The 21,355-nt window shown below is 34.9% G+C and overlaps 1 protein-coding gene across 4 annotated transcripts in view; it reads left to right on the top strand.

Moving 5' to 3' along the window:
- The window catches only part of ADAMTS6 (ADAM metallopeptidase with thrombospondin type 1 motif 6), a 156,687-nt gene that overhangs the window by 68,421 nt on the left and 66,911 nt on the right, over window positions 1-21,355 (top strand). For all 4 annotated transcript variants that reach the window (XM_088130337.1, XM_025163324.2, XM_088130336.1 and 1 more), the window contains 3 exons: window positions 2,814-2,919; window positions 8,797-8,943; window positions 12,682-12,823. In XM_088130337.1, the coding sequence (XP_087986463.1) occupies window positions 2,814-2,919; window positions 8,797-8,943; window positions 12,682-12,823 (395 nt within the window). The remainder of the gene's footprint in view (window positions 1-2,813; window positions 2,920-8,796; window positions 8,944-12,681; window positions 12,824-21,355) is intronic.

Genomic DNA, 21,355 nt, shown 5'->3' with positions numbered 1-21,355 from the left:
AAAATTAACCCAGAACAGATGAGAATATAACTGAGATGATGAGTGTCAGTATTTTGTCCGTCACATTGTGAATATATGCTTCTGATATTCCAACACCCCTTGAAATGATATAGCTATAAAATTTTGTTTTGTTTTGTTTGCTTCATACCACCATACGCCTTATTCTTGAGCTGCTGCTAAATCATTCCCATCCATTTGAGTCTAAGTATCTTCCTGTCCATGAAAAGAGGACTGATGTTAGCTCTTTAATTTCAGGGACACAGATGTCTCCTCTTGATCCTGTATGAAATATTTCTACTCTATTCTTCTTCCTTGTTTTATTTCTCTGTCTTGCAAACTACTAGGGCTTACTGGCTCTCATCTAAAAATATTTCCTCCTTCCTGATAATTGAAATGTTCAAAAGTGTACTTCAAGTCCCTTCTTTTCCAGCCCAGAGGAGATACATGGTACCAGTTTTGCAGGTCACTAGGTCAGCTTCCTCAGTGTCCATGTACTTGTATCTTTAGAAGAATACTCCATCTTGATGCACTGAACTCTAAATTCCCGCCCTAACTTCTACACATAACTCAGTTGCTCAAGCCAAAAAACAAGAAACTTTTCACAGAGCTTATCTGCTCTAATTATCCCCCAGATATTATGACATCTCCCACAAGCCTTTATAGCCACAAGTTAAATCAGGAGTTCTAGGGCACTTCCCCCATAACAGTCTTTAGTGGAACCCAACCCTTGCTGTAGTAATAGAAAAAATCTCTACATAATGGCTTAAAAAAACCCTATCCCATGTATTTTATGGTTTCTGGAGGTTTTGTACTATTGGAAAAAGTGGGATAAAACTGCATAAATCATGGTCTGGGAATTAGACAAGATCAGTACCTGGAGGTGCAGGCTGTTCCATGGCATTGTACAGGAATTAGAGACTCCTAATTGCCAAAGATGTTCATCTTGATAAGAAAGCTGCATATTCCAAGTTAAAAAAACAAAACAGAGTCCCAAGAAAGAAGGATCATAAAGCAAAAAGAGGGAAGAAATAGAATCACAGTTACAGTAGCAAAGTTCATCATTTTGCAGAGCAGCCTAAACAGAGAAAAAAAGATCTAAGAAGAAAGATAAAACAATAGTCTGAATAAAGTGGTTTAGAATCACTTTTTTTAGCATGATAATAGGAATCATTCCAGTTGTCAGCTGTAAATGTGAATTGTGTTCATTATATTATAAAAGTGTTAACAATATTATTTGTACTGCAGAAGAAAAAGGCATCAATACATACTTTTGTTACAATGAGGAGAATTTAGAAAATAAAATGCTATCATCATGTTATCTTTAAAATTAGTAGAAGGAAAAACATGATTGTAACCTTTTTCTATCAGAAATTACAGTTGGTTAAAAATAATTTCCCTCTACTTGTTTTGGTTACTTACATTTTGCCCTAGTTTGGAGCCAGTGACTGTTATGTAAACTAAAAATATATTTGGAGATAAAACATCAGACTATCCTCATCTTTTGTCCATATCTACTTGCTGGAAAGCTAATAAAAAACATCTATACATATAACATTCTTAAAAACACTCAAAATTCAGGTCAGCTACAGATAATAATGTGCACCCAATTACAGATTTTGCATACTGTAATTATAGTCAAGAGAATTAAGGGATTAGAGACAGCTAACAGAGAAGACATATCTATGTTTGAGGTAAAAATATTTTGTAACTTGTTTTATGGATTATACCAGTTGTTCTCAGACTAGGTATTTCCTGATATTTTATACCACAACTTCCACAATCTCTGATAATTGAACATGCTGGCTGGAGCAGATAGGAGAGGTAGTGTAGAACATCTGGAGAGACCAATTTGAAGCCTGGATTAAAATAACCTGGCTTGAAGGCAGAAGAGGTATAAAGCTAGTGTATCCCATGAAATACTTCTGACTCATTCCTGTAGAAAAGTGGAATCCAGCATTATTTTGATTTCCTTTTTCTTTACAAACACATTACTTTAAAAGAATACTAAAGGTATTCTTTTTATAGTATTCTGTAACAATATTTTTGCAGCTCACATATAATCCTTAGGGATGTATATTAATGTTTTTTCCAGATAAGAGTATAGTACTCTAAGAAATATATTACTAAGGCTGCAGCAGACCCATTATCAGTAGTGATAATTGATCAGTTCTGCATTAATGTATATCATGTACAGTATCCCATATGTAAAAGTCTATAGCTTTTCTTTCATTTTAGATTTTTTTTAAGGACACATGTTTCATGATGTAATAAAAGAAATACATGATAGTGAATACAGGTTAATGTTTCTTTCTCTGCAATTGATGTACTGAGGGTTTTTTTTTTCCCCCTCATAAAATTTCCCTAGAATATACCACTTGGGGATTTTGGGGTACCTAAAATGTTACTTGTATGCTTTATGAACCCACTAAACTTAAAACCGTTCTTTTTGGAAAAGTAATGTGGACACATTTTGCTTTCTGCAACCTCAAAAATGTTAAAATAGAAATGCTTGCTTGAATTCCCTCTCTTGGCTCAAGTTACTAGGTGGTCCCAAGTTACCAGAAGTAAAATTTATAAATCTAACCCCTAGTCTAGACATTTTCCAGCAATGAATGCAGTTCAAAAAATATTAATGTCTAGCCGGCAAAGTGAAGTTCCCCCCAGTGATTTTGTAATGACTAAAAAGTTAACCTTTTGCCAACTGCTGCTTTTAGGCAAGGAGGTTATTAAAAAGAATCCAGGCATTTATAACTAAGGCTTTTAAGACTGAAACACGTTGGCATGACCCTTTGTGTCTCCTTTTGTTTGTTCAGGCTTGGCCTCTGTTGCTGGAATGTGTGAGCCTGAAAGGAGCTGTAGTATTAATGAAGACATTGGCCTTGGCTCTGCTTTTACCATAGCCCATGAGATTGGTCACAAGTGCGTATATTTTTAAACTTTTAATACATTTAGTTTAATTTCCTTAATTGAACCGTTGCCCTCTTATTTGGCTGCCTTTTCTGTATCCTGATTACTTGTTTTGCTGTTGTTTTATTTCAGCAACCATATGATCTTGAAAGCCCATACATAATTGAGGTGAAATGTGCCCCTAGTTATGTCACATTAGCCTAATATCACAGTGACAGTGAATTGCTATAATATCACAAAATAAACCATGCAGGTATAGCAATATTATACAACCATTGTGCAAGCACGCTGTAAAGCAGTACAATTCAGGATATATGTTTGAGACTGAACTCAAAAATTCTTGCTTACTATTTCATTTCATATTCAGATTATAATGCTTATAATACTGTGTTCCAGTTGCAAACACATTGAAAACTGCTTTAAGCATGTTAAATTAACACGGTTTATTTTTAATTATTTTTACTGTGTTTGCAGAATGTTCTATTTGAATGGAATATTTTCAGATTTGGGAATATGCTGCATTTTTTTTTATCCATTCAATCATGTCTGATTCTCGGAGGCTGCCTGGACAAGTCCCTGCAGTTTTCTTGGCAAGGTTTTTCAGAAGTGGTTTGCCATTGCCTCCTTCCTAGCATTGAGAGAGAGTGACTGGCCCAAGGTGACTTCCTAGGACTGAGAGAGAGTGACTGGCCCACTAGGCGGGACTAGAAGTCATGGTCTCCTGGTTTCTAGCCTGATGCTTTAACCACTACACCAAACTGGCTCTCTGTCCTGCATATATTCAAATCAGTATTTGAGGCATAGAACCATTGGGTTGGGAGGGATCTTGGAGGTCACCTAGTCCAACCCCCTGCCCAGTGCAGGAATCTTCATACCACATAATAAGAGATACAATACTATTATTATGAAAATGAATGTCCATTTAATGTTTTCTTTATTTTAACCACACTTCAGAAGTTATATTTTCTGCCATAGTGTATGTCAAGGATGGACAAATCAGCCTGCATATGATCCCAGAGCAATGTTGTAGGCCCAAAGTCTCTTCAGTATTATCTGATGAAACTGGGTGGTAAATGACAATTGTTACATTTTAAGTTGTTTTTTATATTTCTTTTTCTTTGGGGGAGAGTTTTTGGCCATTTGTGATTTTCCTATTGTTATCTGTATATGTTTCCATGGTATTTTTGTGCACTTATATTATTTGTTACCTTATCCAGTCTAATACATTCAATATCACCTCAATATTGCCCCCAATGGCAAAAGGTGTAGTGACTGTGGCTCCGGGGCACTAAAATTTTGCCTTCTCATGTCCGGGTTGACTGTTGCAAAGAGCTCAGGGAGGTGGAAGAGAGGGAAAAACAAAAGAAAAGCACCAGAAAATGTTTTGGACATTGTAGCAATAAGGCGGTGGCTCTCACCATTTGCAATACCAGAATCTCCTAAAATAAAGATACTAAAGATAACAATAAATAGACCACTTATAATAATTAAAATTTAATCTATATAGGATAGGGGTTCTTGAACTTTGTGATGCAGTCACTGTCTATTGCAGGCTTGTGCAATCAAAATGAACATAGCTCAGAGCATGTTTTGACAGTACTCACACTTGACCTGCACAAGCCTGATTTTGTCATTATTTTCATCATCATGGTTTGTACCAGATGCCTAACCTGGGAGGGCAGGACCCATAGTTTGAGAATGCCTACTGTAAAGTTCATTTTGATTCAGTCCAAAAATGGGGGTTGCAGACAGATTTAATCAGTTGCTAGTATTTGATGCAGATAGCTTGTTACACCTAGAATTCAGGATCAAAGAAGCAACATATTTTAAGAGATCTGTATGTTGCCTTACATAAAACATATAGCTTGCTAACTACACAGGAAGATAAAGTAAAGAGAAACCTTGCAGTCTTTAGATCAGCAAAGATAGTTTAATTCTGGCTAAAGTTTTAGGAAGAAAAGTAAACTGAAACCAAATTCTGTGGCATTAACTTTTTACACTTTACAATAGAAGTAATCTTGGCACATGAACTGTTTCTTCAAATAACAAACAAGTTACTATAACTGTTTCCAGCAGCTTACTTTTTTTTTTTGTTATATTTGATACTAAGGACATAAACAGCAAAGCAACAGTTCAATCCAGTACACATTTACACTATATAGCAATAAGTGTAATTGAATTTACTGGAATTAACTATTTTATTTATTTTATTTATTTACATATCAAATTTGCCACTGCCCATCTCATTAAAAACGACTGTGGGCGGTTTACATGTAGTGATTACACTGTAGAAATTCATCTGGAGTATTCAGTTCTTTTCTCTCTGCTTTCAAATATAATAGAAATCTATATCTCCGACAATTTTCTATCCTGACTATTTTGGTAAAAGTAATAAATGCCTATCATTTCTTTCTTTTCTTTTTTTCTTTTTACAAAACTGAACACATTTAGAAATATATTAGCATCTTCTAGGTGATGAATCTGAACAGATTTCAGGAGTTGCTACAAACGGCTTCAGGGAATCATATGCTAGATGCCTTTCAAATTTGTTACATATTTTATTTTAGGAGGTTTTTATTTATTACAAATAATTTGACAAACAATCTAGCAGAGCAGACAATCAAGCAGACAAATAATTTGACACAATCAAACAGAAAACAATACCCTAATCAAAGAACTGCCAAGGAGAACCCCCCCCCCCAACACTGGCGGGGCAAGCTATTGTATATAAACAGGGAGCAAACCCCACACTCGCACTGATGATGTTATCTAGTCGGGTAATGAAATGTTTGCAATCAAACAACCAAGCTGAGAGAGCACCAAGGACTCTCCAAATAATTTGATACATGACATATAGTGTAAGGATTCCTTAAGTAAATTCCATGAAAATATTAGAAGAACATATGCAGGGCTCCGATAAGGAGATATAATGAATGAAAATAGTATTTGAAGCTTTTTATGTTTTCTGCTTAATATTGGTATCAGTCTCAGAAAGCGCAAAGATACATGGATCGGGGTATGTGGCAAGAACAAAGTTCAATCCCCAATTCTACATCCTTTTAGTTCTGACGTAAGGGAATATAAGTTGGTGAAGAAAAGCAATAAATATGCAATGTACATGAAACCATGAGGAGAGAGTGGGGAGAAGGGAGTTCAGTGGAACACCTTTCTTGTGCACATTTCCTGTGCATCATCATGGAGCAGAATACTTGTTCCAATTTCAGATATTTTGAAGGCAAAAGACTTTGCAAAACACATTTACCCATCAGAAGGTCAGAATTAAGGTACCGTTCTAAGGGAGCATAGATTTCAGTTGAAATTAAAAACCACAGCAAACTAAGAGAAGGAAAATGAAAGGTACAGCCATGTGACAATGAAAACCAATAGTTTGGAATTATTTCAGATCAGATAATCCTAGCATAGAGACACAAGTTACTCACTAATTTTTTCTCCTTTCCATATTGTAATATTTTACATGTGCCTGGAAAAATGATTTATTTGGATACATGCAGGATATTTATTTACTGAATTTATGTCCCATATTTCTGTTTATTCCAACATTCTTGGCAGCTTACAATGATACAAAATACATACTCTAAAACAAAACAAAATATTACAGTTAAAATTAAAATAATCAACAGTTATTATAGAAGCAGTTTGATCTAGTTGTTAAGGCACCAGGCTAGAAACCAGGAGACTGTGAGTTCTAGTCTCACTTTAGGCATGAAAGCCAGTTGGGTGACTTTGGGCCAGTCACTCTCTCTCAGTCCAACTCACCTCGCAGGGTTGTGGTTGTGGGGAAAATAGGAGGAGGAAGGAGTATCATGTATGTTTGCTGCCTTGAGGTATTTATAAAAATAATAAAGATGGGATAAAAAATCTAAAAAAAAATAAATAAAAGTTTGATGAAATATATGCTTTTTATTGCTTTTCTAAATAGTGGAAATCTAGGAGTCAAACATAACTTTTTAGGGAAAATATTTCATTATTAGAGAGAGACACAGGAGAAGTCTCTTTCCCACATATCTGATGGTCAGGCTTATGGCAGAATGGACAATTCTGTTGAACTAAGTTCTGGAGCATTTTCATAAATGAAGAGGCAGTCCCACAGATAATTAGGCTTTAAGTCATTTAGAATCTTAAGCCAGCACCAGCACTTTTAATTGTGCCCATTAAACAACTGCTAGCCAGTGCAGATATTTCAATATACAGCAAGTGTCATGTGACCCTGTCTTGCATTAGTCAGCAGTCTTCCACTGCATTTTGCACCAACTGCAATTTGTAGACATTTGTCAAAGGTGCATAAAGCACAGTGTGGTAGCTGAGACAGATTGTGATCAAGACATAAGTAATTACCACTGACCAGTCCAGGAAGGGTCACAGCACCCTAGCCATAATAGTTCAGATATGTTCCTTGCCACAGCTGCTACCTGTAAATCCAGTGACAGCTGGTGGCGAGAATGCTCTTCCAATTGCAAACTACCTCTTTCTGGGAGAGGGCAACCCATCCAGATTAAGCTTCACTTTAACCACAGAAGTCATTGAATTGAATTCCAGCTTGTTATACCTCACCCAGCCCATTTTGAGATTCAAGGGTACTGATCATCATTAGAAGGTAGAGAGCCCTAGAGTTGGTGTCCTTAGCATATTGATGGCATCTACTCCAAAGTTCCCAATGACTTCCCCCAATGGCTTCATATAGATATTAGACAGCATAGGAGATAATATCTCAGGAATTCTATATGTGAGTCGTCTCCCAGAAGTATCTTTGAATATGTCCCAATAGGAAGGACCAGAACCATTGCAAAACAGTGAGCTCAAAGCACAGTCCTGCCAAAGAGCCAAGGAGGGCAATGGAAGTGAAAGCTGACAAGAAACCCAGGAGAACCAGTGAAGTCACACTCCCATTTAGTTTCTGGTATTTAGAGCCATATTAGCATCAAGTTACTGCTTTATGGGGAAGCAAGAAAACATGGTAGAAGGAAAGGATTTAACTATAGTTTTTGTGATCAAAACCATGGTTTTCTGTGAAGTTTGAATTTAGCCATTTTTTAATAACAGATACTTATGAGAGTGGAATAACATCTAGCAGAAATGTTTGCAACCTGATGATTAATGACTGTGTTAAAGTATCTCAAAGGTTAGAACAAGATGATAAATTGTAAGAGGAAGACATTCTTGAGTTACTTACACTGCTGTAGTCCCATTTACTTCAGTGCTTCTGAAACAAAATAAGAGATCAAATAATACATTTGACATTAAATACGCTGCCAGTTTTTGTTTTCTTAAAAAAGTTAAAGTCAAGTGTTTTGGAAGCCAATCTGCATTTGGGACTGTTATGTCTGGGAATGCAATCTTGAAAAGAAAAATTGCCCTTCATACAGCAAATAGCAGTAAAAAACACACACATTTTTAGTTAGAATCAATGAGTATTTTCCTACTACCATTTGTAATGGAGGAGACCATTTTTCAATATTAAAAAAAGAAAAGCCCTTCTGAATGATTTCAAATTATATATACCATCTCAGTTCATATGAAATATTATCTAGTTTTTAAAATATCTTCCCCTAACCATAGTAACCACTTTATATTTCTTGATTTGTTTTGTCCATATGTGAAGCTTCTAAAATGGTACTCTTTGTTGGTACTAAATCAGATAGAATTATGCTGTAAATATAGTGAAATTTGTACAGTGAAGTGAACTGTTTAAAGCATACTCATAATTTTATGCTAATAGCTTTCATATATAACTTATATATAGCCCCTTATTTACTTCTAATTCTCTGACAACGTTTTTCAATATTCAGTTAGCATGGAATTTTATAGTGTTAAAATTGCAGTTTCATATAAAAATAATAGTTTTTCTTCCCTCCTTATTCTTTCTGGCAGTTTTGGTATGAACCATGATGGAATTGGAAATTCTTGTGGGACCAAAGGTCATGAAGCAGCAAAACTTATGGCAGCTCACATTACAGCAAACACAAACCCCTTCTCATGGTCAACCTGCAGTAGGGATTATATCACCAGTTTTTTAGAGTAAGTATTCTCTCAAGGCAATTATAAATTCTTGGGGGGAAAAATCACCCACATTTGTACCTTGTTGGAGTGAATAACAATGCTAGAGAATGTTTACTCATAAGCCCCCTACCCGGAAATGTTTGCATAGTGGATGATCAGCAGTGTCATATTTGCCCATGCTATTTTGCTCTTACAGAATCAGAAATTAGAATGAAGGGGAAAACAGGAATCACTTCAGATATCACTTAAGATTAACATATTAACTGTTAATGACCATGCTGCCCATCATAACGCAAGAACTCCACCTTCAGGTCTTGAATGTCATTGTTCTCTCTTATTCTGCCCTCATTAATATGTATAGACCTCATCTAACATGTTGTGAAAGACTGTTGTTTTGCTTGTGTATTTGACATGAATAGTTACTTCATCCATATGATTAAATGACATTTGGCTTTAGCATTGTACACGATTTTTTTTTTGCCAGAGCAAAAGTGTGTAATGTTTGAACAAGGATGCAAGAGTTGAGTGGAGAAAGTTTTTGGTAAAATTTATTTGTAATTAAGCATTGATTTTAGGGACTGAATTGAATTTATTAATAGAATAAAGAAGGTATTACCGTATTTTTCCGACAATAAGACGCCCCCATGTACAAGACGACCCCCAGTTTTCCAACCCAAAATTAAGAAATCAATATTTTAAAGATAGTGCAGAACACATTTTTATTTAGTAATTAGTTAACATTTACCTGATACACTCGGTGGGAGGAGGTCCAAACCGTCTCTCTGCAGCTCTATTTCCAGGCTCTTTTGCATAACTGATTACATTCAAGCATGCGTGAAACTGCCAAGAGCTTGTCTCTGCAAACAGCCTTCCTCTAATTGGTTTGTTCAGCATCAGCTGACGTCGGTTACATCAGGCTCGTGATTGGAGGAAGTCTGTTTGCAGACTCAAGCTATTTCACTCGTGATTGGAGGCTAGCAATAGGAGGAAGCCTCTCTCCAGAAACAAAATATGGGCAGTTTTGCAACCGCGCAATTCTCGGCTGACTTCCTTGAATAAGATGCCCTTCAATTTTTAGGGTAAGGATTTTAGAAAAAAGTATCGTCTTATAATCGGAAAAATACGGTACCTTATATACTGTGGGATAAGAAGCCCAAATTGCATCATGGGCTTAAAAAAGCCTAATATTATTTCCTAAACATTTATGATTGGGAATAAAAGAGAATAGAAGAAGGAGAAGGCTGGAGGAGAATGGGCAAACTGGAAAGGATGAGGTAGAACTGGAGAAGACATCTTGGGGAGGTTGATGGAAAGTGAGCAGGGGCGTAGACAAAATTGGAGGAAGCAGAGGAAGAGAAAATGCAGAGGAGGTAACCTTAGTGAGAGAAACAGAAATGAACATTGAGGAGCTCATTTAAAAACAATTGATGGCTAGGTGTGCTTTGCCCTTCTGTTAAATGATAGGAAGTCATTAAAAGGTAAGTTCAGACCTATTTTTAGATCCTTGAATAATTTTCTACAGACCACTAAGGATTTATGATTCTTAATAATAGCAACAAAATATAACTTTCCCCTATCTGCTGTAAATTATGCTACTGAAATGAAAATACTTTGGGGTATGTGTGTGTGGAATCACCATTAGTTCCATTAAGTCTTGTTGCCTACACAAAATATTTTTGGGCTCTGAATTCTGTAATTCAAAGTATATTGTTGTTTCAATATGTTGTATTGTAAATCTCACCTGAAAGAACTGTTGTAGAAATGTTAGATTCCAGTAGAAGAGAATATATGTAGCTCAGGGTTGAACTGTGGAGACCTTGGTGCTCTCTGAGCTTGGTTGTTTGCTTATAGACGTTTCATTACCCGACTAGGTAACAACACCTGATGTTAACGTCATCTGATGTAATCTAGTTGGGTAATGAAACATCTGCAAGCAAACAACCAAGCTTGCTCAGAGAGTACCAAGGTCTCCAAATATTAGATTGTCATGTGGCTCTGGAGAGGATTTGGGGTGGGGTGGGGGGTTGGCAATCATTCAGAACTTTCAATAGTTACTTCATACGTTATAAGTATTTGACCTGTGATCACAAGATGTTGCTGCATAAGTGTATGGATAAAGTGTTTCTTTTTAAGGATTTAGCTTTGAGTCTCAAATGAGATAGTTTTCTCAGTTGTTATTATGTAGGAAGATCTCTGCATTCTTCAAAAAGATTTGTTTGTACATGTATTTTGCCTTATTTTAGCTTAAAATGTTATCTAAAAATTTTCATAAAATTAACTTCCATTTAACCAGACCTTATCAAGAATTATGTGAGTTATCCATTGAGGTAAGTTTGATATGTGCTGCAGTATAAAAATGAGTTGTCTTATACCTAATCAGCTATATAAGTATGCAAAATTTCTGAAATTATTCAAGGAATGTTCACAAAAAGTAATGTTGGCATTGGAAGTCTTTAAGAAGTATTAATCTGCACTTATGAATGAATTTTTAAAAGTTTGTTTTCTTATATGCCATGAATGAATATATAACAATACATAAACTTGCAGTTCAATCTTACACATGCTTTCAGCTAATTTCTTAGCAATTATTTTGCTAAATTGTTCTTATATAGCATTTAAGCCTTTACAGATTGAGAGTTAATTGAAATATACAAAAACTGTAGTCCAAAGACCAAGTTATCCAGAAGTCCTAAAATTTAGACTTATATTTCAACTCTACATGAATGCATAAAGTTTGGAAGAAATCTCAAATTTAAGGTTGAGATTCAAAGCTTGGTCATGAACCCCACTGATGGTCTTCAACATAGTAATTTTACTTGATTTTATATGTAAAAAAGAAATCTTGTGAACAACTACATACAGTGCTTGAGGGCTATACAAAATAGGATTTTTATGAATACTTTGCAAGTGAGAAGTTACACATTAATGAACCATAATAGGAAAGCATTGCTTGGAGACTTAAATTTACAAGAATTCTTTTGACATCAGTGAGACATAATCCTATAAGAAAAGAGGGGTTTCAATGAATACTACAAAGGGGGACGCGGTGGTGCAGCGGCTTAATGACGCTGAAAGTTGCCGGCCAGAAATGGTCGACGCTTCAGCGGTTCAAGTCCAGCCTTTGCGTTAAACAGGGTGAGCTCCTGTTTCCTCCCCAGTTCCTGTCAACCCAACAGGTCGAAAACTCACGTGAGTAGATAAATGGGTACTCTCACTCCGGTGGGAGGAAAAATGCTGGCGGCGCCTTGTAAAAAGGAGTTGGGAGCAGTTGCCGGTAAGTGCGAAAAACCGCGCGCGCCTGAAAAGGGCGCGAAGCAACGGAAACCCCGCCTCCTGCACTCGCCAGCTGGGCTCTGCTCTAGGAAGGAGGCTCTGGCAAACCATTTCCGAAAAACAATTGCCTTGAAAACTGCAAGGACTCGTTCAAGCAGTCACTGCAGGGTCAGCAATGACTGAGCACAGACCAAAAAAAAAAAAAGAATACTACAGCTAGTTTACTGTGCATAAGATTAATATTTGTACTGGCTTTTCTATTTGTGAAAAATGAATCTGCTGATCATCTCACAAATTTTAATTTATTCTTAATTTAACAATAAAGATTTTACTTCAGCATTTTTGGAAACTTCTGCTTTGTTTAAGAGATATGTACATATTTTAGCTGTGAATGTGATTAGTACTCTGATTTCTCTTCAGATCATATAAATCTTTCACCTTTTCACTAAGGAATAGTATTCCTGATTTTTTTATGTTGGACAGTTCAGGCCGTGGTACTTGCCTTGATAATGAGCCTCCCAAGCGTGACTTTCTTTATCCTGTGGTGGCCCCAGGTCAGGTGTATGATGCTGATGAACAGTGTCGCTTCCAATATGGAGCTACATCACGCCAGTGTAAATATGGGGTAAGAAGTCTGAATCCTTATATTAATTGTCCTGAGTAGTCACTTGTATATATTTCTTCATGCCATAAAAGTTTATTTGCATATAACTAGTTAACACAGTTTTCCATTAGTAATTTAATTGTAATATTGTTTTAAATAAGGAACATTAGGTATTTATGCTGCATCTTTTGCTTGAGTTGTTTGTATATATTTTATACCCAAATGTTTGAACTGAGCATTTTTCCTCAAAATCAGTTGAATGATCTTAGAGCTTTAGCTAACTCAGTACACTTATTGTTTATCCTCAGTTACTTGTAGAACTGCTGCTAATGGCAAGTTCATAATTTATAACATGTTCAAGTACAAACCCCAGGATACATGTTTCTTTATATATGTAACAGTTTTGTATAGTAAACAGTTTTAATTACGTTATGTATTAAACTTTTTTGCTTCCTCTAATGGCATTATTAACAGTGATGATGACAATACAATTAACATTATTACTGTTAACCATTGTAATAATGAAATTTATTAAACATTGAGTTGTGTTGTGAATATATTTCATCACGTTTTTCGTCTTTAATAAAGGAATTATTTTATTTATTTTAAAAATGCTGCCCCTCTCAAAAGCTCTGGGTGGCTTCCACATGCGTAAAAACCAATATCCAAATACAGTAAGTGTATTAAAAAATCATTAATATAAAATAAACTTTTAGTTATTTTACTAATACTTAAGAACAGTTTGAAATAGCATTTAGTGGTTTTTATAGGCTAAAGCATCACTTACAATGATTCTGTCACCAGTTGGGTTTAAATATGAAAATGGTATTAAAATGGTATTTTGTAGATTTTTTTGTTGCCAAGTTACATATTATTTTATATACTTTTTAAATAAAATATTTTTTGAATGATAGTGTTTTGTCAAGTCTAAAAACTGCATATAATAATTTACCTATCATTTGCAATAATCATTTCTTTTAGAACCACAGTACAAAAGGAATTCATTTTTAATATCCCTAGGGTGATAAGTACAATATTATTCTTGGAATGAATTTTGGCAATTCATATAGCAATGGATTTAAAAGTTGTTTGTGGTTGGCTGACTGTTAGCTCTTGATTTTTTCAACAAAAAGACTGTATTGTTTCTATTTAAGTTTCATCTCTGTTCCTGCTTCTGTTTCTCTCCTCTTGATGTCCACATTCTTTCACAGGCTCTTTTTCTTTTCTCTTAGTTATCCCATTTTAGGTACATTTAATAATAGAAGGTTGCAGACATTTAACTTTATTACATGAAGCATCAACACAAGGTATACTAAGTATTGAAAAATCAGCAGTGTACATATTGTTTTTGAGAAAGAAACTCATACTTTTCATTAGCTTCTTCTCAAAGAGCATGTTCACCTGATTTTAGCATTACAACAATTTTGTGAGATAGGTTAGATTGAAAATTCATAGCTGGTACAAGATTACCAAGTCATATGCATAGTTTGTGACCTAAACTAGGTTTCCCAGGTTCTAGAGTGACACTCTTAACTATTACACTATATTGGCTCTGAATTCTATACCTTCTCTCCTTCTTAACCAATTACTTTTAAACTAATGAGAGATTTAAAGGATAATTCTTAACCGGTGTTGGCACAAAAACAGCCCAGAGTGGAATGATGACTTGTCTTGATTGAATATTTGCAGGCTGAAGTAGCTACCTTCTTCTAAGAGACATCTGGTTTCCCTGTAGTTAGATAGAGAAGATTATATTCTTTTTGCAGGGTTTCATGGGACAAGGACTAATGCCTTCTTCCTTCAGCTATTGCTTTCTAAGTTTCTATTCAAGGTTTTCTACGCTGCTGTCTCAAGAGTAGAAGCAATACTTAGGATGGAGACTAGTGGTGCAGCTAATTACTCCTGAAGTTCTTGATGTTTTGACATTATTCATTATTTTGAAATGACATTACATTATTTTTTTTAATCAGTTGGGAAGTTTCCACACAAAACACAGTGGCTAGAATTTAGACTGGCATAGCTCACTCATACCATATCTCGCTAGTCTTGAAAGGATTTTAGTAGCTTCTTATTCACTTATATTCCCAATCCAAATTACATATGTTGATATCTAAATGGCTTGGTATCCAGATATGAAGGACACTCTCTTTCTGCCCACAAATTAAGGCTACTGATTAATGTCCCCATCCAAATGTCATTGTCTCTGTCTGAAATATTATTTACATCTATAAGAGAGGAGGTTGTTTTGGCAGTATCTCAGCTATGCAATCTTCCTTGATAAGGAATTCCTGGCTTCAGCTTTGTTGATTTTTAGTCCCAGGCAAAAAATTTTATTATTCATCTGATGCAATTAAAAATAAACAAACACTTTCAGTATACTGGAATTTGTTGATTAGTCACTGACTGTTTATATGCTGCTTATTTTTCTTGTTATTGCTTCATCTGCTATTGTAATTATACAAAGTGATTTGCTACAAAGCATATGAATTCTTAAATAAAAAATAATGAATTGAGCCAAATGAACTAGGTACTCAGTTAATTTTAGAAATTTAGAGATAAAAACCACTGTATCATATAGCTTGCCTGGGAAATTGCTTATGTTATTTAGGAATAATTATGAGAGCAACTACGACTTCTTCACCTCTTGTAAAATTCCTGTATAGATCTTACTTCTCTCTATGAGTTTTTATGAAACCCTCATATAGAATAGTGTATTGATTGATTGATTATGTACGAACAAGTGGTTTTCAACTCCTAGCGACCACATAGATGTTCTCCATGAAGAATAGTTTAATACATAAGATAATTTACCTGTAACACTTCTGATGTACTTGAATCTATCTATAATTAATAGGGGTTTGATTTGTTTTGTTTTTTGCTTTTTGTTGGATTACCCCATAATGATGCAGCATCAGGGGTTTTGAGGAACAGCCATTACTTTCAGCACTGCTGCTATATACAAATTTCTGAAAGAAAAATATGCACTGAGATGATATGATCTTAAGGAATGAATAACGCAATGAATGCAGCAAAACAGCAAAATAAAAAGCTGTATCCCGTCTATGTTATGTCATGTTATTCATTAGGCCTGTGCATGTACACTTCAGAAACAGAATGAAAGAACTGCATTGGATCTCATACAAGCATAGTATTCTGTTGCGTTTTAAATGGGATGAACCTTGTTCTGACTTTTGCACAAGCTTGAAAAAAGGTGCTGTTGGTTAAACTTCATCCTTTTTTCAGGTTGGCTCAAAATCCTTTAATGAAAAACAGAGAGTTCCCCTGTTCAAACAAGATCTGAAGCACTTCTTTTGAATCATTTTCAGTGTGCTCAGTATTCATGTATACATCAAATACAAATTCAGAGAGAGAGAGGGAGAGAAATCTCATGTAACAGGAGATATATAAACTGTTTATAGACCTGATAAGGTTGAAGTATGTTAATGGAAGGTAGAAAAATTGGGTTAAGAACAAATGTGTTTATTTTTTTGTTTGCTTCACATTTAGAGACTTACAGCTGAGATGTGAAATGTATTTTTAGAACTAAGTACTTTACATGTGTGGTTGACTTCTAATAGTACTTTTGATTATCTTTAAAGATCTTTACATTTAGTACTGAAGTTGATAACAGAGCTTGGGTATTTCTATTTTGCAATTCTTTTATAGTTCTTTTTATAAACCATTGGTAGAGTGTGTATGTGTATGTATGTATGTGTTTGTGTATATACGGGTAGTCCCCAGGTTAAGAACGTCCGGTTTACAGATGGCCCATAGTTAAGAATAGAGCCTATTGTACCAAAATTCAAGTTAAATACACAATGATTCAAGTTAAATACAAAGTGGTTAAAGTTAATTTCACAGTACTACTTATACAACATTATACAATAACACTGTCCTAGCTTATATATAAATTCAACTTAAGGACAGACCCTGGGGATGGAACTTGTTCTTAAACTGGGGACTACCTGTATATATATGGGGGGGGGGGGGGAGAGAGAGTGTACCATATATCATTCTTAGCTCTAAGTATGTATTTTTATAAACATACATATATTTGTAGTGAAATCAGGAAAGAGAGTCTAATCCTGTAACTATCTATTAAAATCAAGGATTTTACAAGTGCTTATAAATCCCTAATCAGTACAATAGTGCCACTTAAGCAAGGGAAATTTTGAAGCCTATTAACTAAGATGCATGCTAGGCCTAAAAGCATTCTTTTCCACATAATTAACATGAGTAAAAAATATTTTGAAAACAGCTGAATGCTTGTCAACCATTTGAGGTAGGCCAGGTCAGAAAACAGACTCTGCAGGAACTACTGTAACTTTCTTTATTGTTGTATGGTATAATAACAGAATCGTAAATGCCTGAGAGAGTTTTCCTTTCCCTTCCTTTTATACCCAAGAGAATCAAGGCAGGTCAGACTTGAATTTCTCCCTCTTTCCTTTCAGGGCTGAGTTGATGTTTTTGTAATGACTGCTGTATCTTTTCTTCAAAGACTACCTCTGTACTCCTCTGGTACAGTATTCCTGGCCTCTGTTTTTTAGTTTTCTTATAAAGTCCTACATGTATCAAATATTTAGAAAGGGAGAAATGACCTCATAGAAATCTATGCTCCAGAACACGACAGCCTTGTATAAATTTTAATTCAACAGGCAAAAGGGCATCTGAAGTTGAAGTTGTTCAGGTGTGATATTATTGGCCAATAATTCTTGCTTCAGTGGCTAAATGTACTGGTAACATTATGAATTTTCCACCCACAAACACAAGTAGATACACTGGGATGTATTTTAAAATAAAACACTGGGTTGTATCCAATCTACCATTGAACCATTTCTATAAATAGAACAGGAATGAGGTATTTTTTAGTAACTTCCCTTCTCCCATAGCCTACTTAGTACCTCCTAAATGAACATTATTGATGGTGAAATTATTTCCTTTGTAATTTATGAAATCAGTGCCAGTAACTGGGATATTGGGCCAGATTTTCAGTGGTATAGAAGTACTGAGGACCTTCTGACTCTGGAATAGAGGTTTCTAGTAAGGGTCTAAGGCAGAGGAAGGCCTGATGGTTCTACACAACGTAGGAGACATAAGGGACAGACTCTTTCCACCTCGCTTCCACAAAGGATCATGTGACAAACTTATATTGAGATATTCTTATTAACTTGATATCTGTAGTGGTTGCTCAGCTCATTGGCCAGGAGTGGTTACCCAGTCAGCAGGGAAATTGGCAGTTCAAGTATTTGGATCTTGGGCTTGCTGCACCAACATGCCATAAAGTTGAGGCCAATATTTTCCCCATTCTCTGAAACAAATTGTCAAATGTCTTCTTTGCATTCCCTTTGTCTCTTCCCCATACTAGTGGGCTCTAAGAGAGCCTAGATTTCTGCATTGTTTGCTTCTGGCTAGTGCTTTCAGTTTCTTGGGAAAGTTGTTGTCAGTTCTGCATAGCCAAAAGATTATGGATCCATTTTTGAAGTATGTCTCTACTAAAATTATTGTAATAATTAAAATTTATGTGTTGACTTCTCTTTGTTGATGCCTAGGAGTTTTTCCTATTTATCTTTTATTTCCTATCTCTGAACTTTAGGACTGCACTAAAGAACTTCAGTCTATACTACTGCTTCTGTCTTAGTTATCTTTAAAGGCATCAGCCAGGTCTACTGATATAATGCATAGATGTTTTGAGGGTCTAAAAAAGAGCCTTGGTAATGATCACACCAGTTTGGATTACAGTAGAAAGATTGGTTGCTTATAATGCAGGCTGTTTCAGATGCTAGTTGACAGTTGAGGAAGGTTATAATAAGTCTTCAGGGTATGAAAGAAAAAGCTGAGAAGTTCACAGATTTGGTAAGGTTCAGATAAGCACCCAATATATAGGAAAATAAGATGAGAATATGATTTACTTTATAGTTGGAATTTAAAATTAGATACTATAAATCCTTCAGCATGTATGAATTGATAACATGCTGCATCGCTTCATAATGAGCATTTATGAAAATGGAGCATTAAGATTTGTGATTTTTGGGTGCTTATCTGAATCTAACTGAGGTTCATGTATCTTTAATATTCACCCTCATATATACAAAACACAATTAACAGCGTGAAATAACTGAGGGTGGAAAAATACTAGCTGGATATTTTTGCAGCACTGAATTGGAAATATAATCCAAGTACTTCTTTAATGCTCTGTTTTAACAAATGCTCATCAAGAGGTGCAGCATATTAAAGATTAGCACATACTGAAGGAATGTTTTAAGGTATTTTAAAAGTAAACTGCAATAGTTTTCTAATGCTATTACATTTTATCATGTGTTTCTCCTCTTATTTTCTTAATATTGTGAATATGAAAATGTGTACATCTTTTGACTTATGCTAAGATGTAGTTATTGGAAATAATAAAGCATGTTGACCATCATGCAAATAATTTAAATGGAGGGGCGTTGTTATTTTACCATTATGCAGGATCTTTAGAGATTATTCAGTATGTCTACTTATAAAATTCTGCATGACTTATGGAAAAAGGCTCCATCATATAAAACATAAAGGCAAAAAGAAGATAATGTGATTTGCTGTTTTTTTTCTCTAGATGGGTTCAGCTTTCTTTAATTTACTGCAAATACAAGCATCCGAATTCCAAACTGAAGTCATGGAGCCCTAAGATACACCGTTACAGGTTGTGATCTATCTTGTCTTGATCTTGTGAAAGGCTACAACTTCAGTTTATGTTTTTACTACAATTGCCCATATTTCTCAGAGAAATGTTTGTTTTTACATGCACAAGTGCAGGTTCTGATTTTGAAGTGATTTACTAGGTTTCAAATGTTACTTCCTTTAGCACAACATTTTTTAACTAAATTACTCAGAGAACAGGATTAAGATCTATGTGAAGACAGTGAGTGAATGTATATTTAACATTGGAATACCAAAGGATAAAATCACTTAGAATGGTGATAGTGGATCATAATATTAATTTGAAAATGTAAGCGTTCTTGATCATTTTCATTCTGGGTATGGTCTTTCTAGGCTACTCAGATTATTTCCATAGTAGATTATTAAATGAAGTCATACTGAATTGCTATTGGTACAATAATAGTAATTTAGGAAACAATTCAAATTCATAAACAGAATAGGTAGAACCGCAGTGATGATTTTGAACTTATCTCTAAACTTGTCTTTTGCTCAAAGTGTACATAAAATTGTTAATATTGTTACAAAATGAAAATATCCTAGTGAACATTGGTTTCATATAGGTTAAATAATACATACTGTTTGTACCATGTAATGAATTCTGACTTATATTTTGCTTCCAATTAATTCTTCTATTATATTCTTATAATACCTACTGAGCACTGAACTTACTCATGACCAGGACTTGCCAACTCAGTGATTATGTAAAACACAGATTTATTGTATTTATAGATGACTAGCTGATAATTTCATTAGCTCTGGAATACTCTTTTTTGATGGCCCATATTAAAATAAATTTCCTAGAAAAAATAATTTTGTTGAGTGAACTTTTAACAGGGCTTAGAGCAATGGAGCCAGGTTTCCAAGCAAAGAATATCTGGAAGGTTTTTATTACTGATACATGATTTCTGATAGGTTTATCCAGATTTTAAAGAAAATCTTCATTCAGATAAGAATATAGACAAGATAATAATATTTTTAAATAATAAATTTTAAAGCAGGTATTTGTTTTTGGCTTCTTTATTATTTCTTTATTATTTTAATTTGTATTCCCCTTTTTCATCCCTAGCATGCTCAAGATGGTTCAATACAAATTTAAAAGATTTAAAAACTAGTTATAAAGTATAATGGTATGTGGAAATGACCTTGGGAGACAGGGAGAAGAGACACAGCGAAGGGAATGGTCAGATAAAAGGCAGTTTAGCCCACAGCAGGAATATGGGTGGGGCAAGCAGCTCAGAAGGGACCCTCCCTAGTTTCTTGGGCTGTAAAGGACTTAAGGGGAGAAAAGTACTTTCAGACTTGCAAGATTCTGTTAATGTAACCTTACAATAAAGTACAATTAGCTCATCTGGCCGTGCTTCCTGTCTGGTCTACCTCACAAGGCTGACATCAATCTTGCAAGTCTGAAAGTACAGTTCTTGATATTGAATTCAACCAAACTGAATTGTTAGAATATTTCTAGTATTGTTGCATTTAAATGTTTACATATTTGGTTTTAAACGCTAAAAATACCTCTTAAGCAAGACACACTCTCTTGTGTGCTTAAGTCCCCCTTTATTTAATGTAGCCATGTAATGTAATCAGTCTTCTTCTATGCAAATTAAACTAATGCAAACTCTGATCTACTAGTGTATACTCTAGGAAAAAAACCTGATAGATGATTTAAAATCTGATTGACTTCCTGAGCAGAATGTTAAACAACTCTATCCTATTTCATCAAGAGCCACCATCCTGAAAAATAATTGAACCAATCTGAATCTGAAAATATTATTTTAACTGAGTTCTTTGTCAACAATCCATAATTTTGGTGTCAGCCACTTTTTCCCACTTCTGAGTTCTGCAAGTTTGATTATACTA

This window comes from Python bivittatus, unplaced genomic scaffold (genome assembly GCF_059951505.1).
Source record: "Python bivittatus isolate LINGU-HERP-01145 unplaced genomic scaffold, Pbiv_v1 ctg000850_np1212, whole genome shotgun sequence".
Classification (NCBI taxonomy): Eukaryota; Metazoa; Chordata; class Lepidosauria; order Squamata; family Pythonidae; genus Python; species Python bivittatus.
Note: the sequence above shows the minus strand (reverse complement) of the source record. Positions and strands in the feature narration are given on the sequence as shown.